A 27,237-nucleotide genomic window follows, 5' to 3' on the forward strand; every position below is an offset into this window, starting at 1 on the left:
GTTCTTGCCTGGAGAATCCCAGGGACGGGGGAGCCTGGTGGGCTGCCATCTATGGGGTCACACTGAGTCGGACATGACTGAAGCGACTTAGCAGCAGCAGCAGCATCTTGTTTTGAAGCCATGCCTCAAAATTTCTTCCATTTTTATCATAGTACCTAGAGAATTTGACCCCAGTTATGAGTATTGCTGCTAAAGTATACGTCTGCTAAAGTATATGTCTTCCTACTTTTTCCCTCTTGAAGAGACGTGATTCCTTCTGTTACTCCTTTGAGTATTTTAAAATTTATTCTTATCGACAACTTTTACTCTTTTCCATATATGAAAAAACTATCTGAAAAACATTTCTAAAGTAAAAATAATTTTATTAATATATAGAATAAGGGATTTCATTTTAAAAGAACACATATGGCATGATAGGTTAGATCGAGTTGTGTTTTCTTTGTTAACTGGAATGCTAAATTCACATAGATGGATTGTTACTGTGGGAAGAATATTCAGCACTCTATTAGTGAGGCAAATTCAGATAAATGTGTGTGTGTGTGTGGCCTAAACAACACGAGTTTATTTTCTCACACTTCTGGAGGCTAGAGGACCAAGATTAAGGTGCTGGCAGGCCTGGTTTCTTCTGAGGCCTCTGTCCTTGGCTTGCAGTTGGCCACATTCTCACCATATTCTCACATGACTGTCTCTTTGTGTGCTTGTACCTCTGGTGTTTCCTAATCTCTTAGAAAGACATTTTGGATGAGGGCTCACCCTATCAGGCTCATTTTAGCTTAATCACCTCTTTAAAGGCTTTGTCTCAAATATGATCACAATCTGAGGAACTGGGGTGTAGGCCTTCGATGCATGAATTTGATAAAGAGAGGAGGGAAAAAGATCCAGCCCATAAAATGCACTGTATTTTAAAAGTTACTCATTAGCACCACTATATTTTAATTATAAACATATTTCACAGTAAGAAAATGTCTTTTACTGTATTCCTTATTTTAAGGAAATAGGAATAATTCTCTTATGATTGACAGAGAGCCAGATCAGTAAGGTCATAATGATTTTTTAAGTTTTAGTTCAATCCATTTTTTAACTCAATACATTTTTATACAGATTGGATATCTAATACATGGCACATATTCCTCAAATATTTAAAGGTAAAAATCAAACCCCTGTATACACAAGCGTACAACTGTGAGTGAAAGACAATTTTCTAGTAAGAGATATTCTAAAAAATATGGTTTTCTATGCCACAAGCATGGAAATAAACAAGTCTCTGGAACTAATTTAATGAAATCAGTACCATAGGAAAGTTCTTCAACATTCTTAGCAAATAGACTTAAAATGATGGGAAAACACAAAGTGAGTAGAGATTTAACTTAGTATTTGGGCATCTGGTTCATAAATATTTGCAAACCTCCTTAAAGAGAGATAATGGGAAGCTATCTTCTCCAAGTTTCTACGTCAGCCTTCTTTCAAGACTTTGGTTATTATATCAGCGTCATTTTATCACGTTAACAGATGCGCCACAAACACACAAAGTGCTGGTAACAGAGGAGAGGACAGAGGGCGTGTGGGAATGCTCTCTACCACATGCTGATTTTCTGTAAAACCTAAAACTGCTCTAAGAAAAATTAAGTCTACGAACTTAAAAAAGCAGTACCTGAAGGCAGAAAACTGAGTCCAGGTTCAGATTTGTTTTATAGTTAACCACTGAAAGAGAAAAAGCCTAATTGGAAGGCATAATTTATGACAATAAAAAGAAAAAGGATGGAGTTCCACAGAGAAGACAGAAAGCCAATTCAGATTTAAAGAAGAAAACCCATCCTCTCCTCCCTCACATCCCACTTCCCGACTCCGTCTTCACCTTCTTCCTAGCATCTACTCTGCATCACATCCCTGCCCCATTCGTCTCTGTCCTGTTGTAGTGCTCTAGATTATGGGAACCATTTTAAAAGGTGTGGAATTAGAGACATTTCCCTGTTTCATAGTCAGTGCTAAAGTGGGTGACATGCTTTTAGGCCCTGAATGGGTTTTCCTGTCAAAACATTGTTAAATTACCTTTTATCAGATGGCCTAGAAAAATTTCTCTGAGTCTAGCAATTTCATGAAAGTACAATCCATTTTGAAATTTATTCATCCATTTTTTTCAACGTGTTTCCCAAGCTCATACTAATTAATTAGGCACTGGGCATGCAATAGTGATCAGGACACAATGATTTTTATTCTCAGATTATTTGCAGGGAAGAACAAAAGTAACCAAAAAATTACAGTAAGGGAAGTAAACAATACTGTGGCAGCATGGGAGGGGGATTTGGGGAAGACCTCTCTCACAAAGCCTCTGTCTGAGGTGGGAACAGGTTTAGAAGGGAGCTCTGCCCAGTGCTGATATTTAAGAGAAATTCAGAAAAGCATAAAAAACCTAGAGGTAGCACAGCTGTCAGTTCTAATGAAGTGGAAGAACTAGAGCCTATAATACAGAATGAAGTAAGTCAGAGAAAAACAAGTATCATATATTAACGTGTATGTATGGAATCTAGCTAAAGATGGTACTGATGAACCTATTTGCAGGGCAGCAATGGAGATGCAGAGAACAGACTTGTGGACCCAGCGGGGGAAGGAGAGAATGGGACAAACAGAGAGTAGCATGGAGGCATATACATCACCATATGTAAAGTAGATCAGATCAGATCAGTCGCTCAGTCGTGTCCGACTCTTTGCGACCCCATGAATCGCAGCACGCCAGGCTTCCCTGTCCATCACCAACTCCCGGAGTTCACTGAGACTCACGTCCATCGAGTCAGTGATGCCATCCAGCCATCTCATCCTCTGTCGTCCCCTTCTCCTCTTGCCCCCAATCCCTCCCAGCATCAGAGTCTTTTCCAATGAGTCAACTCTTCGCATGAGGTGGCCAAAGTACTGGAGTTTCAGCTTCAGCATCATTCCTTCCAAAGAAATCCCAGGGCTGATCTCCTTCAGAATGGACTGGTTGGATCTCCTTGAAGTCCAAGGGACTCTCAAGAGTCTTCTCCAACACCACAGGTCAAAAGCATCAATTCTTCGGCGCTCAGCCTTCTTCACAGTCCAACTCTCACATCCATACATGACCACAGGAAAAACCATAGCCTTGGCTAGACGGACCTTTGTTGGCAAAGTAATGTCTCTGCTTTTGAATATACTATCTAGGTTGGTCATAACTTTTCTTCCAAGGAGTAAGTGTCTTTTAATTTCATGGCTGCAGTCACCATCTTGATAGCCAGTGGGAATTTGCCATATGACTTAGGGAGCTCAAACCATTGCTCTGTGACAACCTAGAGAGGTGGGATGGAGTGGGGCATGGAGGGAGGCTCTAGAGGGAGGAAGGGGAAATATTTATACCTGTGGCTGATTCATTGATGTATGGCAGAAACCAACAATATTGTAAAGCAATTATCCCCTAATTAAAAATAAACAGATTTTTAAAAGGAGACCAAAAAAAGAAAAAAACAACCTAGCAGGTAAAAAGAGCATGACATAGCTAAAACTTAGAGCTATAATGGTGCTGAGGCTGGAAAAACAGGCAGGGGAATAGAGGATCATAAGACCATGATAAGGAGCTGGAAGAGACTTCCTAGATCTCTGGGGGTTTGTTGTTGTTGTGTACAAAGATTATGATATGGTATGCTTTTTTTTATCTAAAATACTGGTGGTTAAATTTTGTAATTGTAAAAAAAAAAAAATTGTAATTGTAAAAACTCCAAATACAGAGGAAGAAGGTAAATGAAAATTCTTCCATGAGCAAACTCTCCCCCTGTCTGTCCCATCTCCACCCCCCATACTTCTGCCCCTAGGAATTTTACTCTCCAACAGTAATTCTGTGAGAAATTTGCAGAGATTCTAACTTCAAAGCTCCTTTATTGAAGTATAATTGACATACAAAAAATATACATATTTATTGTATGCAACTTGATAAGTCTGGAGATAAGTAAACATCCATGAAACTATGACCACAGTCTATGCCATAAACATATTCATCACTTCCAACAGCTTCCTACCCCTGTAATTTTGAGACTCATTTTAAATTTATCTCATTTCTATGTAATGCTTTGTGCTACCTGCTAACAAATTATTCTGTAATTATCAATTCTGCCACATGACGTGCCTATCACTGATTTGTAAAAAAAAATTATTTTCATGCTTCAATATCAAACTCAAACTCATGATTAAACTGAAGAGTCTCCATAATAAATTCATTCTCTTTACCCCTGAACTGTTTTTTTTGTTTCTGTTCTCCCCATTTCTGTTAATAGTTCCACAATACTTAATGACTTCCATCACTTCCATTTCTTTTACTTACTCTGATTCCTTTTACTTACTCTGCCTCTGTACTGGTCTTAATTCCAGTATTGTCTTCATCTCCTGATATTTATGCACCATATTCTGATACCTTCACTTATCCATAGAAGCAATTTCTTGGAAATCTCAGCCTTGTTCTACCTCTTTAATCTGATTTCCTGCTACTTTCCAGCACCAGTTCCCTGGTCCAACCAGTCTTATTTCTTCTCATTTCTCTTTGCCACCTGTCAATCATCTATCATTGTTAGATGTCATATGAACTTTTATATTTGTTGTCAAAATTTTGGAAAACTTGTATCAAGTTTCTTGGGAGCTATAAGATTTGAAGGAATTAGAATAATTTTCTACAGACTAGCTTTTAGCTCCATCCATTTTAAATTTGAAACCTTGTTTGTTCTACATTATTTGTTTCTATTGTTGACATAATATATAATTTGTAATATGCTCTTCAGCCCCGCACTTTCATGTCAGATTAATGCTGAGTTGTAGCACGGTAGGAGTTTTCCTGGGAGCCATCCCTATACCTAGACACGGTAGTGACAGTGAATCATCTATTAATACATAAATCTACTAAACTCAAACTAAATGTAGCTCCATCTTTTTTGCTCTTTTCGTATACTGAGGATATGACTAACTTACTAATTCAGTTTTTGATTATGTATTATATAAGCTTAGATATGTTTTCATATGTATATTCTCAACACTGTAAAAGTATGCCGGAGATTATCTTACCTTTTTAACTGTTATTTTTCTTACCATATTCTTGTTTTGTCCTTTGCCTGCTGACAGAAATGTCTCATCGACTTACCCTCTACTCTAGACTTCCTAGCCTACTCCCTATGTCCGACTTACTTGCCAGCATTTAATTCCTATAAAATCCAGCTATCTGATGAAGAACTAAATTAATTTATGCAAATATACAAATGAACAAATGCGCTCTCAAGATAAAGTATGAAGCTAGTTAATAGGCTTTGTCTGGAAATTAGTTAAAATGAGAAGGATATAGTTTTTAATCTCAAGTCTAAACCTTGATAAGAAATTTCATCACCTGATTTCTATGCACCATGTTCAGTTAGGGCCTTTCCATATAAGACATATATTTTAAACATATTTGTGAAATTCATACATTGTATCTTACAAACTTCATTAAAAATAGATACCATAAAAATACAGTTCAAATGTAATGATTGTAATAGACTGAACAAGTAAAATCACAGACTAATACAGAAAAACAAACACACTCTCCCCTTGCAGCAGCTCTGTGTGTTGTTTACAGTTCCTGTTACTAGTTATACTGAATGTGTTTACAGCAATTCTATTTTTCCCAAAGTAAATGTACTGTCCCTTGAAACTGCTGAGTATAAAGTATGAAATCTGAGTCTTTAACAGCTAGACACATGAACTATTAAGATTTTTAGATATTAAAAAAGCAAAATAAAATTCTCTCCAAAAACAAATGAAATCTCACATACCATTTTGTCACATGCTATTGTCATGAATTCAGACTTTTTCCGGAATTTCTTTTATGGAGAGATTAAAAGAACATCTCTCTTTGTGAAAATCGAATGATCTATAGTTCTTTATAATACAGTAGGATAACCTAGAAGAAATGGATAAACTCCTAAGGACATACAAATATCAAGACTGAATCATGAAGAAATAGAAACTCTGAATAGACCTGTAACTAATAAGGATATTTGATCAGTAATAATAATAAAAAAAACTCTCAACAAAGAAAAGCCCACTCCTCTTTTTTTAAAGGACTCTTTTCACATTAACTTATCTTGGTTGTCTGGACAACAAATTCTCATCAACAATATGGAAATGTGAACTAAAGCACTAAATCACTGCATTTTAGAGTGACAGAGCACCTAGAGATTTATTCTAGAAGCCATCACTTTAATCTGTGTCAGAACCACTTGAAGGGTTACAGCACAGATTGCAACACTCTGGCTCCATTCCCCGAGTTTCTAATTCAGCTGGTCTGGGTTGGAGTCTGAGAAATTGTTTAACAAGCCACAAGTGATACTAATACAAATGCAGTTTTGCATGCTGGGATGAAAAAACAACAGCCCTTCCTCCTCCTGGGTTTTTCCTTTGTGTCTCCTCCGCCTCTACTTTCACACAACTACCACACTCACAACGCTTCTGACACCAGTTAAGTGGAGGCCTTCTCCACAAACAAGTCTGAGATACCAGCTGAGTATTCCACAGTTTGACTGAATTTGGACACTGTCCACATGGAGATGGTCCCACAGGGTAATGGCTCTGTAACCCTCGCCTTCAGATGCCAATACTAAGACAAGTCAAGGTTGTCACCTATTCTTCTGACCAAGAAGACCTGAGGCTTCCACAGCCCCCTCCTCCAGTTCAATCAGTTTTCTAGAGCCACTCACAGAACCTCAGAAAAACTTTTACTTACTGTTTAGCAGTTTCTTATAACAGGATATAGCTGAACATCTGATGGAAGAGATGCATACGGCAAGGAATGTAGGGAGGTACATGAAGCTACCTCTTCCATGTCTTCTCCAGGAGTGTCACTCTCCCCACACTGATACCTGCTCCTTAACCCGGAAGCTCTTCAAACCACCACCACCCCACCTTTGGGTTTTTATATGGTTTCCTTACACAGATGTGATTAATTAAACCAATGGTGATTGAATTCAATCTCCAGCTTGTCTCTGTGCCCCAGAGGTGGGGGTAGGGCTGAAAGTGTTAACCTTCTAATCACCTGGTTGGTTCTCCTGGCAACCAATACCCAACCTTAGGTGAGACTCCAAAATCACCTTATTAAGATAATGAAAGACACCTGTATTGTTCTTGTCAGGCAATTCCAAGGATTTTAGGAGCACTATACCAGAAACAGGGACAAAGACCAAATACATACTTATCATAAATCATAACATCATGCATATATAATATGGTTAATCACAATCCTGGTTCCTAAATTTGATTCTGTATCCCAGGTGGCTCAATGGTAAAGAATCAGCCTGCCAGTGAAGGAGATACAGGAGACATAGGTTTGATCCCTCAGTTGGGACGATCCCCTGGAGAAGGAAATGGCAACCCACTTCAGTATTCTTGCCTGGAAAATCCTATGGACAGAGGAGCCTGGCAGGCTACAGTCCATGGAGTCGCAGAGAGTACGACATGTCTGAGTGACTGAGTGCACACACACAAACATACACTTTATTTCTATACCTGTGTAGCTGAATATGGCTGGAGAAAAATAATCAATCAGACTAAATAGTCTCATTTTGAAATAAATCATCAACAACCTCTGGTGGGTTCCTGTGCTGCTGGGGAGTCACACTGTAATACTCTAGTCTTCTCTCCACCCTTAACAATTACATACTTTCTCCCCTGTCCTCAGAGCTCTAATACCTTCTCCACTGTTTTCAGTCTCAGCAATGACCATGTGTTCTTTCACTGAGAAAACAATCAGATGAGAACTGCAGCAGCTGCCACCATCGCCAAGATTGCTACCTTCTTTCCTGTTCTTGTGACTACGCTGTGTAAACTCCTGACTTGGTGAACATCTCCACTTATACACTAGATTCTGTTCCCTTTCACCTACACAAGAAAGTCAGTCCAGCAATTTTCCTGTTTCCTTTATATATTTATCTATTAGATCAGCATACAAACATGCTGTTATTTCTCCCATTAAAAGAGAAAAACCATCCTTGAATCTATGTTCCTACAATGCCCCATTTCACTGTTTTTGTCTTTAGTGCAAGATTCCTTGAAATATTCAAGGAATACTATTGTTATATTCATTATTTTCAGTTTTATTCTCCCATTCTCTTGAGTGCATTCTGATCAAACTTTCTCTCACACCAATCAACAAAAGCCTCTGCATAGGTTATCACTGACCTCATTGCTAAATTCAATTCTCAAGTCACATCTCACCTGAAATAGCAGCAGCTTACTGCGCAGCTTACCATTATCCCTACCTTATATTCACTTTTCGCTTAGATTCCAAGATACGTTATTTATGCAGTTTTCTCCCTACCTCTATAGCTATTCCTTCTCAGTGCCCTTTACTAGTTCCTCTACATTTCACTGGACTTAAAATCAGCATGCTCAAAGACAGACTCCTTGAATCCTTCCTGTTTTCTATTTATATCCAAGCCAGCCTTGAAATCAGCCAGCCTTACTACTATAAATGCCACTTGTAGTCTCGTGGGTCATTTATTTATATTTATAGTCTGGGTCCATCCACAAATTTCTGATACAGGTGTCCAATTATTTGACAGCCACTTGGATCTAATAGGGCTTCCCTGGTGGCTCAGATGGTAAAGAATCTGCCTGCAATGCAGAAGACCCACGTTCGATCCCTGGATCAAGAAGATCCCCTGGAGAAGGGAATGGCAACCCACTCCAGCATTCTTGCCTGGAGAATGCCATGGAAAGAAGCCTGGTGGGCTACAGTCCATGGACTTGCAAAGAGTCGGACTGAGCAACTTACATTTTCACTTTTCACTTTTGGATCTAATAAGTATTTCAAACTTATGTCCCAAACTGAGTTCCTAATATTCTTTTGCTTTCTTCCATAGTTCTTTCCATATCTATTAATGACAATTCCATCCTTCCAGTTTCTCAGGTCAAAATAAATACTTGTTAATTGAATGATAAAGATTTTAGTGGGAAAGACTGATAATTTGGAAAGCTAGAATAAGGCACACTTCTAGCCAGTAAGACCTCTTTTAAGAGGAAAATCCTCATTAGTTATCTGTGAATTATTTACTGGAGACCGAACTGTTGCCGGGAGAAATATCAATAACCTCAGATATGCAGATGACACCACCCTTATGGCAGAAAGTGAAGAGAAACTAAAAAGCTTCTTAATGAAAGTGGAGAGGAGAGTGAAAAAGTTGGCTTAAAGATCAACATTAGGAAACTAAGATCATGGCATCTGGTCCCATCACTTCATGGCAAATAGATGGGGAAACAGTGGAAACAGTGTCAGACTTTATTTTTCTGGGCTCCAAAATCACTGCAGATGGTGATTACAGCCATGAAATTAAAAGACGCTTACTCCTTGGAAGGAAAGTTATGACCAACCTAGATAGCATATTCAAAAGCAGAGACATCACTTTGCCAACAAAGGTCCGTCTAGTCAAGGCTATGGTTTTTCCAGTGGTCATGTATGGATGTGAGAGTTGGACTGTGAAGAAAGCTGAGCGCCGAAGAATTGATGCTTTTGAACTGTGGTGTTGGAGAAGACTCTTGCGAGTCCCTTGGACTGCAAGGAGATCCAACCAGTCCATCCTAAAGGAAACCACTCCTGGGTGTTCATTGGAAGGACTGATGCTAAAGCTGAAACTCCAATACTTTGGCCACCTCATGAGAAGAATTGACTCCTTGGAAAAGACTCTGATGCTGGGAGGGATTGGGGGCAGGAGGAGAAGGGGATGACAGAGGATGAGATGGCTGGATGGCATCACCAACTCTATGGACATGAGTTTGAGTAAACTCCGGGAGTTGGTGATGGACAGGGAGGCCTGGCGTGCTGCGATTCATGGGGTCGCAAAGAGTCAGACATGACTGAGCGACTGAACTGAACTGTTAACATTTTATTACAGGAGTTCGTAAATTTAAGCTTCCTGTAGTGTGTATTTCTAAAATAGTAAGGTTGTAATTCTGACTTGATTAAGCTTTTTTTTTTTTTAAGTTAGAAAAGACTAAAGACAGAATCATAAGATTAATAATACAGTGGTGGGATTCTCAGGTGGCTCAGTGGTACCAAAGCAGGAGCCACAGGAGACTTGGGTTCAATCCCTGGGGTCAGGAAGGTCCTCTGGAGGAGGAAATGGCAACCTACTCCAGTATTCTTGCCTGGGAAATCCCATGAACGAGGAGCCTCGTGGACTACAGTCCATGGGGTTCCAAAGAGTCAGACATGACTGAGCACACACACAAACATGCACAGGGAAAACTTAAACCTTGTATAAAACTAATGAAAAGGATATAATCAGAGCATTTTTACCACAAATTAGGAAACAAAGCAGATATTTGGGCAAGGCAACTTATTAAGAAATAGTCATTTTGATACTGACAGCTTTGTAAGCATCAGGAGTAAAGAAAATGGCTTCCAAAATGTAGATTTCTTGTTTTTTTTTAACCTACTTTGGGCTATCTCTAAATTGAGGGTGTTGTTAATATATACTTCAGAAAGTTTTTCCATGCTATGCAGCAATGGAAATATGGAAGCTTTTTTTTGTTTTGGAATAGAAGGATCACTCCTAGATGAATACTAATTAAATCATTCATCATAGTCCTTGGCAGACATTTTCCTTCTTGGTAGGTTGAGAGCTGGTCTTTCATACCTTGACCCTCAGATTAAAGCACCTGAGCCCTTACTCCCTTATCCTTGTCAGACATTTACAGGCTTCTTGGTTTTAAAAGTGGGTTTAAAAAACACAACTGAGATGTTAAAGCATCTAAATATGTTACTTTGAATTTTATAAATTTTTAATACTTCATAAAGTATTTTCTAAATGGAATGTATTTGTATAATACCCTTTCCAAGTCTCTGGTACATGTACACTCTTGACGTATGTCAGCCTGGGATAGCTTCCTTATTCTCTCTACATGCGTGCTCAGTCACTTGATTGTGTCCAACTCTTTGCAACCCCATGGACTGTAGCCCTCCAGGCTCATCTGTGCAATTTTCCAGGCAACAATACTGGAGTGAGTTTCCGTGCCCTCCTCCATTACTCTCTACACTATGTCAAAGGACAAAGGAAAGAAAAGGCTGCTCAGGCACTGCTTAGGGAAGAGTCTGGAAGTGTCCAAAGGTCAATCTATCCCAAGTTACCTCCTAAGTCTTTGCAGTATCCAATCTCTGGGACTGGTAAAAAATCACCCATAGGTAATAATCTGGCATGGATGTTCAACCTTGGAGAATCCAGGTGAGTAAACCATTTTTCTGTATAAAAGATGCATAAGCCTGAATAAACACCAAATTCAGTTTGTTTTTAAAAAAATACAATCAAAATTGCTAGCATGAACTAGATATTTAAATTTCATGAAGTATTCTGAGTATTCATTTTCAGAAGAAGAAAATAGTATTTTCTAGTGAATGAGTCTATAAAGAAATGGAATCAGATGGCATGATTATCTTTTCAGTTGAAGTTATTCAGTAAATTAAAATTATAAATTTTCTGAAATTTGTTTTTAAAAAATATTTTAATGAAGAAGGCAATGGCAATCCACTCCAGTACTCTTGCCTGGAAAATCCCATGGATGGAGGAGCCTGGTAGGCTGCAGTCCATGGGGTTGCTAGGAGTCATACATGACTGAGCCACTTCACTTTCACGCATTGGAGAAGGAAATGGCAACCCACTCCAGTGTTCTTGCCTGGAGAATCCCAGGGTCTGGGGAGCCTGGTGGGCTGCCGTCTATGGGTCACACAGAGTCGGACATGACTGAAGCGACTTAGCAGCAGCAGCAGTATAGTATAGTGAAAGGATACTGCTGCTGCTAAGTCGCTTCAGTCGTGTCCGACTCTGTGCGACCCCATAGACGGCAGCCCACCAGGCTCCCCCGTCCCTGGGATTCTCCAGGCAAGAACACTGGAGTGGGTTGCCATTTCCTTCTCCAATGCCTGAAAGTGAAAAGTGAAAGGGAAGTCGCTCAGTCATGTCTAGCTCTTCGAGACCCCATGGACTGCAGCCTACCAGGCTCCTCCGTCCTTGGGATTTTCCAGGCAAGAGTACTGGAGTGGGATGCCATTGCCTTCTGCTGAAAGCATACTGGACTAGGAATTAGGAAACTTGAGTTCCAGTCCAGGCTCAGTCACTAATTTGTTATGTGTCTTGGCCCAAAACTCATCATCTTCCTGGATCTGTTTTCTTATTAATATAATGAAAGGATTTGATGAGTTGATGTCTTAGACTCCTTTTAGCATTTACTCGTTATGATTCAAAGTTATTGCAGCTGATAAATTCACAAATCTACTGATTTATGTGTAATATGGCAATATTATGACACTATAAATTATCATAATATAAAGGAAAAAATTTATCACCCATAGATGAATAGCACCTGTTTTAGAAAGAATTTCATGTGCCAGTGATGTGGAATTGTTTTTATAGGTACATTCCTCTCATTGAAAGGAGCTGTCCTAACATTCTCCTGTATGGACCGAACTGGTGGGTTAATGCAACCACCATATGAAGTTTGGAGGGATCCAAACAACATAGATGAAAATGAGAAATCCTGGAGAAGGAAACTGGTCATGAACTGCCCCTCTCCATCCCAAGAAATAGGAGATCATCAGTACACAATAATCTGCTCAGAGAAACAAGCTAAAGTCTTCTCACTGCCTTCTCAGACTTGCCTCTATGTTCATAACATCACAGAAACATCTTTTATACTGCAAGCAGATGTGGTGGTCATGTGTAACAGTGCCTGCTTGGCATGCTTTTGTGCCAATGGGCATATCATGATAATGAGGTATGTGCTGTCTTTATAAATTATCTGGTAATCATAACAGTGCAAACAAGGTAAAATTATAAAAAGTATATGTGTAACATGCAAGATAAATTAAGAAGCAACCTGAGATCATTGTTTCATTATGTTTGTGAATGTTTTATTGCTCAACAATTTGAGGAGAGTTGGAGTTTATTTTAGGTTTTGTTTGCTAAAAATGCTTTGCATTGTGAATGAAATATATGTTAACTGCCATCAAGGAATCTAAGGAAAGAGTGATTCTCCAGTCATTCACACATTCATTCAACATTTATTGAGCACCTATCTCCCAGATGCTATGCTGGGCACAGGATATATGAAGATGAATAAACCACAAGGAAAAGAAATGAACTGTTACCTTTACTATGTTTCACAGTACACACAAGAATTTTCTATACAGAATTTAACTTTATCCTTATAACTTCTCTAGAACATAGGAAATGAAGTATTATCTGCTTCCTCTATTTTACATGTTAATAAATTTGCCTGATGTTGCAAGTTTAGGAAAAAGTGAGATCAACACTGAAGAGTATACTAAAAATCATCCCTTTATTTGAACCTGCTGCAGGCTATACATTAAGAAATACACATGGAGGAAGAGTTTGGGGTGGACTTTTGAACTGAAGTCATAGCTATATTGAAGGCTAGGTAGAAACAGATGTGAGGGAATTTTTCTGAATGTAAAACTGGTTGTGAAAGATAATGGAGGTCATTAAATCTCAGGGTAAGAAGAGAACTTAAAGGTGAAAATTTTTTGTCATGAACTTGAATAATAGTGATGTCATGAATAGATAAGAAAGTCAGGAGAATTTGGAGAAAATAAGTCTGAGAATGAATACTTGGAATATGAGGTGCGTATATGCCAGCTTGAGTAAGTTTAGCAGGCAATTTACAGTCTAGACTCTTAAAAAATAGAGGTGGAAGATTCAGCTCTGGAAATCATCTATGTAAATGCATTAGTGAAAGTTTTGGCAGTGAATGAAATCATCAAAGATAGTATTAAAAAAGAGGAGGAAGAGACTTATCTGGGGACAAAAATTGAGGGAGGGGGATGCATATGAATACATCTATATAGTGCCAGAAAGAAAGAAAATCCAGCTAAGGAGATTGAGAAACAGTCATGAGAAAGCTAGAAAAAGTATCACAGTAACATAACTTCATGAAAAGGATAGAAGAGTATAAAAAAAAAAGAAAAAAAGGACAGATGACTACCAAAACGATGATCAAGAGTTAGAACAGAAAGATCAAAGAATTTGAGTACAAGAAAAGACACTAGATGTAGATATTAGTGATATATGAGAAAACAAATCTTTGGAGCACAGTGAAGATAAGACTAAATTTCAAGGGAGGCAAGAATAAAGGCAGTGACACAGATCAGGAATTGACAAAACTATAACCCCACGCAATATCCACTCTACCCTCCACCCAATATAATACTGTATAGCCTGCAAGCCAAAAATGGTTTTTACATTTTCAAGTTGTTGAAAAAAGCAGAGAAGAGTATTTCATGATATGTGGAAAGTATATGAAATTCACATCTCAATGTTCATAAAGGTTTGGGGAACACAACCACACCACTTGCTTATATATTGCCCATAAGAAAGAGCGTGTACACAACAGGCAAGAGTTGAGTAGTTGTACCCGAGACCACGTGGCCTACAAACCCTAAACTATTTACTATCTGACTCTTTAAAAAAAGTTTGCCAATTCCTGAGACAGAGTTCTTTTGGGAAATTTTGGTAAAAAGAGAGATGAGAGATAGGAAAGTAATTCAAGAGTGAAACTGGGATTTTGAGGGTGTTTTTATTGTTATATTTTCTTTAATAGGGGAGACATGAGTAGACTTATAAGCCAAAGAGAGGTAGTTAGTGGAGGAGACAGTTTTGAAAAAATAAAAACAATCATTTACAGTCTGCTTATTCTCTTATATGTTTCTTATTCTTTATCTGATTTCTTTTCTCAAATTCTTTTTAGAGATTTCTGATGAGGGCCATTCCAGTCTTGTTTGAAAATAATGACTTAACTCCTGACATGCCTTAGTTTAGAAGGGGAAAAAAAATGTGTGTACACTCCCCTAAGCTCACATTTAGTCACTCAAAATTTTTCTTTTAAATTCAAAGACATTACAATGTTGTCACAATTGAAATTTTAGCTTGATAGTGATTTTAGCTTGACAGTGATAGTGAGAATTCCAGAAAAAGATCTATTTCTGCTTCACTGACCATGCTAAAGCCTTTGACTGTGTGGATCACAACAAACAGTGGAAAATTCTTCAAAAGATAGGACTACCAGGCCACCTTACCTGCCTCCTGAGAAACCTATATGCTGGTCAAGAAGCAACAGTTAGAACCAGACATGAACTAGCAGATTGCTTCAAAATTGGGAAGGAGTAGTCAAGGCGGGGTATTGTCACCGTGCTTACATGCAGAGTACATCATGAGAAATGGCACGCTGGATGAAGCACAAGCTGGAATCATGGCTGTGAGGAAAAAGATCAACAATCTCAGATATGCAGATGATAATGGCAGAGAGTAAAGAGGAACTAAAGAGGCTTTTGATGAAGGTGAAAGAGGAAAGTAAAAAAACTAGCTTAAAACTCAACATTCAAAAAACTAAGATCATAGCACCCAGTGCCATCACTTCATGGAAAATAGATGGGGAAAAAACGGAACAGTGGCAGATTTTATTTTCTTGGGCTCCAAAATCACTGTGGACAGTGACTGCAACTATGAAATTAAAAGATGCTTGCTCATTGGAAGAAAAGCTATGACAAATCTAGACAGTATATTAAAAAGCAGAGGCATTACTTTGCTAACAAAGGTCTGTATAGTCAAAGCTACGGTTTTTCCAGTAGTCATGTATGGATGTGAAAGTTGGACCATAAAGAAGGCTGAGCGCCTTAGAATTGATGGTTTTGAACTGTGGTGCTGGAGAAGACTCTTGAGAGTCCCTTGGACAGCAGGATATCAACACAGGCAATCCTAAAGGAAATCAATGCTGAATATTCATTGGAAGGACTGATGCTAAAGCTGAAGCTCCAATATTTTGGCCACCCAATGGGAAGAGCTGACTCATTGGAATAGATGCTGATGCTGGGAAAGACTGAGGGCAGGAGGAGGAGGAGGTAACAGGATGAGATGGTTGGATGGCATCACCAACTCAATAGAGATGAGTCTGAGCAAACTCCAGGAGATAGTGAAGGTCAGGGGAGCCTGGCATGCTGCAGTCCAACAGGTTCCAAAGATTCAGAAACAACTGAGTGACTGAACAACAACGAAATAGCCAATCAGTAAGACACCTGAGATGCAGTATTCATTTGGATGTGCAAATTTTGATCTATTGTTTATAACTAATTCTGTAACAGTCCCAGTCACTAATCACACCTTCAGTATAGGTGCCATAAGTCATAGGTGATTTTCATTTTCTGTGTATAGAGGAAGTAAAGGAATGGGGAGGAAAGCCAGTCCATTCCCAGGCATAGTGAACTAGACACACATCAGTGTAAAACCTCAGACCCAGGAATTTTGCCTTAAAAAGAGACAATGGAGCAAGTATGCAGGTAGCCACTTTCTAGTTATAGTGTTTCTGCCATAATAAAAGATTACAACAGTAGGAACCTGTGAAATTCTGCACAGAGCATTTTGAAATTGCTGGCCAGTGCATTTAATCCAGCCTTCAAGGACATCTGCTAAGTATCTGTGTGGATTAAAATAGAACTGTACCATAATTTTTTGTGAAAATGATTTTACATGAAGTTCTAGTTTACTACCATTGAGACTTCAAGAAGATAAGAAGAAACAACCATAAAATAGTAGTATAAAAATTACTGTTTTATGTAAAGATTGCTATATTTTATATACAGAAATTAAAAGCTTCTAACAACTTGATATTGAAATATGGATTTGGTTTTTTCCATTCAGCCTACCTAGTCTTCGCCCAATGTTAGATGTTAATTATTTGCCACTGACAGACATGCGGATAGCACGGACATTTTGTTTCACCAATGAAGGACAGGCATTATACCTCGTCTCTCCTACTGAAATTCAAAGGTTAACATACAGCCAAGAGATGTGTGATAATCTACAGGTAGGTCATTTATGAATAAACATTGAACGTAGTTGTAAAAAAGAGAATGAGAGAGAGGTCTAAAAGCTCAAATATTATTAGGCTAGACAACAAACATGCCTGCCCTAGAACATGTTTTGTATATATGTTCATCCTGGTGATGCTACCAAGTTCTACTGTGGTTCCAGATATACACAGAAAAAAAAATAAGAAAAAGGGGTTTGTGGGAAGAATGTGGAGATCATATATATCAATGGTTGTTCTGTTTATTTCATTGTTTGTTTTGCCTACAATTCAGAGTTAACAGACTTAAAAAAAAAGAAACCTTAATTGTGGGCCATACAAAATAAATATATATCCTATAGGTTAGAAATGGGTATGGGGAGGGAGGAGGGTTCAGGATGGGGAACACAAGTATACCTGTGGTGGATTCATTTCGATATTTGGCAAAACTAATACAATATTGTAAAGTTTAAAAAAAAAAATGGGCATTTGTCCTTGATCATAGCAGTAAGCAGAGCTTAGAAACAAAATAAATATAAAAGAATTTATTTAATCTTGGATAAGTAAATGTCATAAAATTTTAAAAGACATCCTAAGGATTTAATTGGTTTCTCTCCCTTATTTTAGAGAAAAGAAAACTAAAATTATTACAATATAGAGGTTCACAGTATAAGTTCTGAACTGTTTAAGCTGCATTTTGCCTACTGGTATAACTTTGGCTATTTTACTTAATCTACTTGTATGTTCTACCTCGTGTCCGACTCTTTGCGACCCCGTGGACTGTAGCCTACCAGGCTCCTCTGTCCATGGGATTTTCCAGGCAATAGTACTGGAGTGGATTGCCATTTCCTTCTTCAGGGGATCTTCCCAAACCAGGGATTGAACCCGGGTCTCCCACATTGTAGACAGACACTTTACTGTCTGAGCCACCAGAGAAGTCCTATGTTCTACCTTGAAGCATTACTGTGAGAATTAAGAAAGAATTCATGTAAAGCACTGAGAAGAATGCCTGGAACATACTAAGTTTTAAAAATAAATAATAATAAATGTTATTCAACATATACTTAAGTTTTTTATATGCCTAGTACTTGGCTGGGCTGTAGGAGTACAATCATAAACAAGATACAAGTCCCTACCTGGTAGTGTGGAAGGAGAGAGAAATAGATAACCACAATATTCTGGAAAATGGTTGTCTGTACATGGCTCTGCCAGTGCTAGAGAGACACATTAAGAGCGGACTGGGTTAATGGAGCAAAAGGGAAGGGGTGGTTAGAAAAAGGTTGTGAAGGATGAATAGGAGCTGTCCACAGGGAATAGATGGCTGGAGGTGGGAAAGGTAATAATAATATTCTTGACAGAGCAGAGGCATGTGAAAGCCCCAAGGTTCAGGAAACTGCTAAGAAAGTAGAGTTGGGAAGTGGAGAGAGTGAAGGAGTGCTGATGGAGACTTAGTCAAGAATAGAGCTTGGAACACCTTGTAAGCTCCTTAAGAAATCTGGCATTTATCCCCAGGGCAATAGGAAGTCATTGAAAAGGTTTAGCAAATTTGTTTATTAAAACTAATATTCTGGTTGCAGTATGACAATTTGTTTGGAAGAGTTAAGGCTAAAAGTAGGGAGAACAATTTGGAGGCATTATTTTTTAAATAATTAAGGCCAGAAATAATAGTGGCTTGAAATAAGACAGCCAACAGTGATAGAAAAAATTAGCATATTCAATGACTATAAACTGTGATCGGTTGGATTGGAGGGTTATTAGATAGAGGAGTGAAGAAAAGGAAGGAATTAATAATTATTCCTGTATTTCTGGGTTGGGGAACTAAGTAGATGGTGTAGCCATTTCCAAAGAGAAAGGATTTGGGAGGAAAAGCACAGGTCTAGGAGTAGAGGTGAGGGGGGGAGATGATGACAGTCATCCTGCAAGTTCACACACAAAACTGATACTAGCTCACACATCTGACTCTGGACTGAAGTTCCTCCAAATCCATGGTTCTCAAATTTTCATCTGCTTTAGAAAGACCAAGGGCTTCCCTGGTGCTCAGATGGTGGTGGTCTGCCCGCAATGCAAGAGACCTGGGTTCGATCCCTGGGTTGGGAAGATCCCCTGGAGAAGGAAATGGCAGCCCACTCCAGGATTCTTGCCTGGAGAATCCCATGGACGGAGGAGCCTGGCAGGCTCCATGGGGTCGCAAAGAGTTGGACTCAACTGAGCGACCAACACACACAGAAAGACCAAAGTAAGTTAAAACATTTTATAGCAAATTAAGTTAGAAAAAAGTTAGAACAAGTTATACATATATATCTGGAGCATATCTATGTAAATTCTGATTAGTATGTATAATAAAGCCTGTGAATTCTGTAATCAGGATTAATCTGTAAATTAATCCTAGGGTGAATATTAGCTTCCTATGCTTTCTAACTGTAGAAGGAAGATGACAAGAGGTCAGAAAAGTGAATATTTTAGGATGCCAGTTCTTGGAAAAGGGAAAGGAAAGAAAGACGGTGGAGGAACAAGTGCCAGAGAGAGGGAATTAGAAACTAAGCAAAAACTACCACGAAAATATATGGAGAACCAGATTTTTCAGCCTTTGCATGACGTGCTCTAACCTGCCACCAGTTATCTTTTGACCTATTAATTTATCCTTAGTCTAATGCTTTTTTCTTTAAATTTGATATAGGACATGCTGGGAGATTTGTTTACTCCTATAGAGACACCAGAAGCTCAAAACAGAGGCTTTCTCAAGGGCCTGTTTGGTGGAAGTGGACAAACATTTGACAGAGAAGAGCTTTGTGAGTAAACTCCTGATTACAAACTGTATCAAAAAACAGACAACCTCTTTCTAGACGAGGGCTTTGCTTCCATACCATGAAAATTATTTGTTTACCAAACATGAATAGAACTGGTCACTTTGTTTTAGAAACAGTTTAACAAAAATAGTACATGTAATTCATACAAATAATGAGTAAGCTAATAAATGTGTCATTTGCAGGTAGATCAGACCTGCAAGGCAAGGTGAAGGCACTTGGTTACTTAAATCTGAAAAAATGTTTTTGAATCTGCCTGCCTCTAACTACTTCTAGGAAACAAGTTCTTTATTCAGAATTCAAGGTTTACCAATGGTACAGAATAAATCACGTAAAAAATATCTACCAGAGACTCTGAAGAATAATCATCAAAACGCACATTCTCAAAGAGAAATTAAGATTTTTCCAGATTCTCTCACCCACTGTGTGATCTCTACAGGTCAAAACTCCTTTTTCCTTGAATTTTTAACTATGCAAAATATCTAGGTGCTTCCATAAAATGGACTATTATTCATCTATAAAAGGTAATGACATTTGATACCTGCTAAACATGGATTACCCTTGAAAACATAATGCTAAATTAAAGGAAGACAAAAAGGCCACATATTGTATTATTCCTTTTGTACAAAATGTTCAGAATAGACAAATCCATAGAGACAGAAAGTCAGTAGTTGCCAGGGACCAGGGCAAGGAGGGACTAATGGGTACAGAATTTCTTTGGGTGGTGATAAAAATGTTCTAAAATTAGATAGTGGTGATAGTTGCACAAGTCTGAGAATCAGTTAAAACCTACTTAACTGTACCCTTACAAAGGGTGAACTGAGGGATTCCCTGGAGGTACAGTGGTTAGGACTAGGTGCTTTCACTGCTGTTACCAGGGTTTGATCCCCGGTCCGAACCTAATATCCCACAAGCTATGCACCGTAGCCAGAAAATTTTTTTAAAAAGGCGAGAGGTAGAGGAGCCAAGATGGCGGAGGAGTAGGACGGGGAGAACACTTTCTCCCCCACAAATTCATCAAAAGAGCATTTAAACGTCGAGTAAATTCCACAAAACAACTTCTGAATGCCAGCAGAGGACATCACGCACCCAGAAAAGCAACCCAACTCTTCGAAAGGAGGTAGGAAAAAATATAAAAGACAAAAAAAGAGACAAAAGAGGGAGGGACGGAGTTCCTTCCCGGGAAGGGAGTCTTAAAAAGAGAGAAGTTTCCAAACACCAGGAAACCTTCTCACTGCCGAATCTGTGCCGAGCTTTGGAAGCACAGAGGGCAACATAAAAGGGAGAAAAAAATAAATAAACAATTAAAAATCACAGATTGCGAGCCCTACGGTAACTCCCCCAACGGAGAAGCAGCGCAGACGCCTGCACACAGCATTAGCAAGCAGGGGCTGGGCAGGGAAGCGGGGTGCGGGCTGTGTCCCTTAGAGTAAGAATCAGCCCGAATGTCCTGAGCGTTATCTGAGCGAAATAATTTGGGCTAGCAAACCAGACTGTGGGATATCTACCACGCGAAAAGCCAGCCCTAACCTAAGATACCGCCAGGCCCGCGCACAGAACAAAGGACTGAACAGAGATAGCCGGCTGCAGACCTTCCCCCTCCGGTGACAGGCAGCCAGAGCCGTAAGGGGGCAATCGCAGCCCAAGAGAGACACTATCTATAAAACTGTAAGCAGGCTTCTTTGCTAACTAAAACTTTTTGGGGGTCTGGACGGTCAACATCTGCCTGAGAAGGTGCGCTGGTTTTACACCCAGATAACCGAGTGGCAGGGAGGCGATAAGTTGCAGCATTGGCGCCCGCCAAACACATCACCTGAGCTGCGCAGATCTGGGAAGAGCACAAAACGCAGGCCCAACCGAGTCTGCGCCTCTGAGGACTACCCGAGTGCCTGAACCTGAGCGGCTTGGACCTGGGAGCTCAGCCCTGGGCCAGCCTCTGATTGTTCCCAGCGGAACAACCTAGAGCCCGAGCAGTGTGGGCAGGGAGGCTACACGCGCCGTGAGCGGGGGCAGACCCAGTGTGGCTGAGGCACTGCGAGCGCACGCCAGTGTTATCTGTTTGCAGCATCCCTCCCTCCCTCCCCACAGCGTGGCTGAACAAGTGAGCCTAAATAAAATGAAAAAAATAGTGTCCTCCACTGTCCCCTTTGTGTCAGGGCGGGAACCAGACACTGAAAAGACCAGCAAACAGAAGAAGCTATAACAGAGGGAAACGCCTTGGAAGCTACAGGCCATAGATTAAAACCCTGTGGTTACTACGAACTACATAGGAAGGGGCCTATAGATCTTGAGAAATATAAGTCAGACCAAGGAACTAGCCAAAAATGAACTGAACCCACAATACTCACAACAAAACCAGAGAAAGACCTAGATATATTTTTACTATTTTTACGATCAATCTTTCTTTTTTTTTTTCCTTAAATTAAAAAAAAAAAAATTTTAAGTCCTCTATGGTCCTTTAATTTTCACTTTTATAACTATTACTTTGCAAAAAAAAAAAAGACCCTATTTTTTTTTCTTCGGCAAACTTCATATATATATTTTATAATTTTTTGACCGTGTTTTGTTTTGTTTTGTTCTTGTTCTTCTTTTCTTTAACATTGTATTTTTGAAATTCCAAACTCTACTCTAGATTTTTAATTTTATCCTTTTGGTATATGTTATCAATTTTGTACCTATAGTTTTTTTCATAATTTCTGTGACTTTTTTTTTCCTCTGTTTCTTTCTCTTCTTCTTTTGTATAACATCGTATATCTGCAATTCCAAACTCTACTCAAGATTTTTAATTTATGCTTTTTGGTATTTGATATCAATTTTGTACCTGTATTTTCTTTATAATTTTTGCGACATTGTTTTTGTTGGTTTGTTTGTTTTCTCTCTTTATTTTTCTTCTTCTTCTTCTTTTTTTTTTTTTTAACATTGTATTTTTGAAATTCCAAACTCTACTCTAGATTTTTAATTTTTGCTTTTTGGTATTAGTTATCAATTTTGTACCTGTAGTTTCTTTATAATTTTCGCAACCTTGTTTGTTTTTCTTTGTTCGTTTTTTCTCTCTTTCTTTTCCTTCTTCTTTTCATTAACATCGCATTTTTGAAATTCCAAACTCTACTCTAGATTTTTAATTTTTGCTTTTATGTATTTGTTACCAATTGTGTACCTTTAAGAACCCAATCTTCAGGACCCATTTTTCACTAGTGTACGAGATTACTGGCTTCACTGCTCTCTCTCCCTTTGGACTCTCCGTTTTCTCCACCAGGTCGCCTGTATCTCCTCCCTAACCCCTCTCTACTCTACCCAACTCTGTGAATTTCTGTGTGTTCCAGATGGTGGAGAACACTTAGGGAACTGATTACTGGCTGGATCTGTCTCCCTCCTTTTCATTTCCCCCTTTTATCCTTCTGGCCACCTCTGTCTCCTGCCTCCTTCTTCTCTTCTCTGTATAACTCCATGAACATCTCTGAGTGGTCCAGTTGTGGAGTGCACATAAGGAAGTGACTACTGGCTAGCCCACTCTCTCCACTATTGATTCCACCTCATCTCATTTGGGTCACCTCTAACTCCCTCCTCCCACTTCTCTTCTCCATGTAACGCTGTGAACCTCTCTGAGAGACCCTCACAGTAGAGAAACTTTTCATCTTTAACGTAGATGTTTTATCAATGGTGCTGTATAGAAGGAGAAGTTTTGAAACTACTGTAAAAATAAGACCGATAACTGGAAGTAGGAGGCTTAAGTCCAAACCCTAACTCCAGGGAACTCCTGACTCCAAGGAACATTAATTGACAGGAGCTCATCAAACGCCTCCATACCGACACTGAAACCAAGCACCACACAAGGGCCAACAAGTTCCAGGGCAAGACATACCAAGCAAATTCTCCAGCAACAAAGGAACACAGCCCTGAGCTTCAAGATACAGGCTGCCCAAAGTCACCCCAAAACCATAGACATCTCATAACTCATTACTGGACATTTCATTACACTCCAGAGAGAAGAAATACAGCTCCATCCACCAGAACATCGACACAAGCTTCCCTAACCAGGAAACCGTGACAAGCCACCTGTACAAACCCACACACAGTGAGGAAATGCCACAATAAAGAGAACTCCACAAACTGCCAGAATACAGAAAGGACACCCCAAACTCAGCAATTTAAACAAGATGAAGAGACAGAGGAATAGCCAGCAGATAAAGGAACAGGATAAATGCCCACCAAACCAAACAAAAGAGAAAGAGATAGGGAATCTACGTGATAAAAGAATTCCGAATAATGATAGTGAAATTGATCCAAAATCTTGAAATTAAAATGGAATCACAGATAAATAGCCTGGAGGCAAGGATTGAGAAGATGCAAGAAAGGTTTAACAAGGACTTAGAAGAAATAAAAAAGAGTCAATATATAATGAATAATGCAATAAGTGAAATTAAAAACACTCTGGAGGCAACAAATAGTAGAACAGAGGCAGAAGATAGGATTAGTGAATTAGAAGATAGAATGGTAGAAATAAATGAATCAGAGAGGATAAAAGAAAAACGAATTAAAAGAAATGAGGACAATCTCAGAGACCTCCAGGACAATATTAAACACTACAGCATTCGAATCATAGGGGTCCCAGAAGAAGAACACAAAAAGAAAGACCATGAGAAAATACTTGAGGAGATAATAGTTGAAAACTTCCCTAAAATGGGGAAGGAAATAATCACCCAAGTCCAAGAAACCCAGAGAGTCCCAAACAGGATAAACCCAAGTCGAAACACCCCAAGACACATATTAATCAAATTAACAAAGATCAAACACAAAGAACAAATATTAAAAGCAGCAAGGGAAAAACAACAAATAACACACAAGGGAATACCCATAAGGATAACAGCTGATCTTTCAATAGAAACTCTTCAGCCAGGAGGGAATGGCAAGACATACTTAAAATGATGCAAGAAAATAACCTACAGCCCAGATTATTGTACCCAGCAAGGATCTCATTCAAGTATGAAGGAGAAATCAAAAGCTTTTCAGACAAGCAAAAGCTGAGAGAATTCTGCACCACCAAACCAGCTCTCCAACAAATACTAAAGGATATTCTCTAGACAGGAAACACAAAAACGGTGTATAAATTCGAACCTGAAACAATAAAGTAAATGGCAACGGGATCATACTTATCAGTAATTACCTTAAACGTAAATGGGTTGAATGCCCCAACCAAAAGACAAAGACTGGCTGAATGGATACAAAAACAAGACCCCTACATATGTTGTCTACAAGAGACCCACCTCAAAACAGGGGACACATACAGACTGAAAGTGAAGGGCTGGAAAAAGATTTTCCATGCAAATAAGGACCAAAAGAAAGCAGGAGTAGCAATACTCATATCAGATAAAATAGACTTTAAAACAAAGACTGTGAAAAGAGACAAAGATGGTCACTGCATAATGATCAAAGGATCAATCCAAGAAGAAGATATAACAATTATAAATATATATGCACCCAACACGGGAGCACCACAGTATGTAAGACAAATGCTAACAAGTATGAAAGGGGAAATTAACAATAACACAATAATAGTGGGAGACTTTAATACCCCACTCACACCTATGGATAGATCAACTAAACAGAAAATTAACAAGGAAACACAAACTTTAAACGATACAATAGACCAGTTAGACCTAATTGATATCTATAGGACATTTCATCCCAAAACAATGAATTTCACCTTTTTCTCAAGTGCACACGGAACCTTCTCCAGGATAGATCACATCCTGGGCCATAAAGCTAGCCTTGGTAAATTCAAAAAAATAGACATCATTTCAAGCATCTTTTCTGACCACAATGCAGTAAGATTAGATCTCAATTACAGGAGAAAAACTATTAAAAATTCCAACATATGGAGGCTGAACAACACACTGCTGAATAACCAACAAATCACAGAAGAAATCAAAAAAGAAATCAAAATTTGCATAGAAACGAATGACAATGAAAACAACAACAACCCAAAACCTGTGGGACACGGTAAAAGCAGTCCTAAGGGGAAAGTTCATAGCAATACAGGCACACCTCAAGAAACAAGAAAAAAGTCAAATAAATAACCTAACTCTACACCTAAAGCAACTAGAAAAGGAAGAAATGAAGAACCCCAGGGTTAGTAGAAGGAAAGAAATCTTAAAACGTAGAGCAGAAATAAATGCAAAAGAAACAAAAGAGATCATAGCAAAAATCAACAAAACCAAAAGCTGGTTTTTTGAAAGGATAAATAAAATTGACAAACCATTAGCCAAACTCATCAAGAAACAAAGGGAGAAAAATCAAATCAATAAAATTAGAAATGAAAATGGAGAGATCACAACAGACAACACAGAAATACAAAGGATCATAAGAGAGTACTATCAACAATTATATGCCAATAAAATGGACAACGTGGAAGAAATGGACAAATTCTTAGAAAAGTACAACTTTCCAAAACTCGATCAGGAAGAAATAGAAAATCTTAACAGACCCATCACAAGCACGGAAATTGAAACTGTAATCAAAAATCTTCCAGCAAACAAAAGCCCAGGTTCAGATGGTTTCACAGCTGAATTCTACCAAAAATTTAGAGAAGAGCTAACACCTATCCTGCTCAAACTCTTCCAGAAAATTGCAGAGGATGGTAAACTTCCAAACTCATTCTATGAGCCACCATCACCCTAATACCAAAACCTGACAAAGATCCCACAAAAAAAGAAAACTACAGGCCAATATCGCTGATGAACATAGATGCAAAAATCCTTAACAAAATTCTAGCAATCAGAATCCAACAACACATTAAAAAGATCATACACCATGACCAAGTGGGCTTTATCCCAGGGATGCAAGGATTCTTCAATATCCGCAAATCAATCAATGTAATACACCACATTAACAAATTGAAAAATAAAAACCATATGATTATCTCAATAGATGCAGAGAAAGCCTTTGAGAAAATTCAACATCCATTTATGATAAAAACTCTCCAGAAAGCAGGAATAGAAGGAACATACCTCAACATAATAAAAGCTATCTATGACAAACCCACAGCAAACATCCTCAATGGTGAACAACTGAAAGCATTTCCTCTAAGAACAAGACAAGGGTGCCCACTCTCACCATTACTATTCAACATAGTTTTGGAAGTTTTGCGCACAGCAATCAGAGCAGAAAAAGAAATAAAAGGAATCCAAACTGGAAAAGAAGAAGTAAAGCTCTCACTGTTTGCAGATGACATGATCCTCTACATAGAAAACCCTAAAGACTCCACCAGAAAATTACTAGAACTAATCAATGACTATAGTAAAGTTGCAGGATATAAAATCAACACCCAGAAATCACTTGCATTCCTATACACTAATAATGAGAAAACAGAGAAATTAAGGAAACAATTCCATTCACCATTGCAACAGAAAGAATAAAATACTTAGGACTATATCTACCTAAAGAAACTAAAGACCTATATATAGAAAACTATAAAACACTGGTGAAAGAAATCAAAGAGGACACTAATAGATGGAGAAATATACCATGTTCATGGATCGGAAGAATCAATATAATGAAAATGAGTATA

At 38.6% G+C, this 27,237-nt stretch overlaps 1 protein-coding gene and 1 long non-coding RNA gene across 7 annotated transcripts in view; one reads left to right on the forward strand and one right to left on the reverse strand.

The window, feature by feature from the left end:
* Window positions 1-27,237, forward strand: part of STXBP5L (syntaxin binding protein 5L) — a 447,507-nt gene that overhangs the window by 414,986 nt on the left and 5,284 nt on the right. For all 6 annotated transcript variants that reach the window (XM_044942363.2, XM_044942382.2, XM_044942371.2 and 3 more), the window contains 3 exons: window positions 12,423-12,783; window positions 16,719-16,884; window positions 19,544-19,655. In XM_044942363.2, the coding sequence (XP_044798298.2) occupies window positions 12,423-12,783; window positions 16,719-16,884; window positions 19,544-19,655 (639 nt within the window). The remainder of the gene's footprint in view (window positions 1-12,422; window positions 12,784-16,718; window positions 16,885-19,543; window positions 19,656-27,237) is intronic.
* LOC123333461 lies at window positions 3,134-7,348 on the reverse strand. Its single transcript, XR_006550880.2, has 3 exons — window positions 6,746-7,348; window positions 5,796-5,923; window positions 3,134-3,337 (listed from the first exon to the last, which is right to left on the reverse strand). It is a non-coding gene; the product is annotated as an uncharacterized LOC123333461 (long non-coding RNA).

The sequence above is a fragment of the Bubalus bubalis genome, chromosome 1 (assembly GCF_019923935.1).
Source record: "Bubalus bubalis isolate 160015118507 breed Murrah chromosome 1, NDDB_SH_1, whole genome shotgun sequence".
NCBI classification, from domain to species: Eukaryota; Metazoa; Chordata; class Mammalia; order Artiodactyla; family Bovidae; genus Bubalus; species Bubalus bubalis.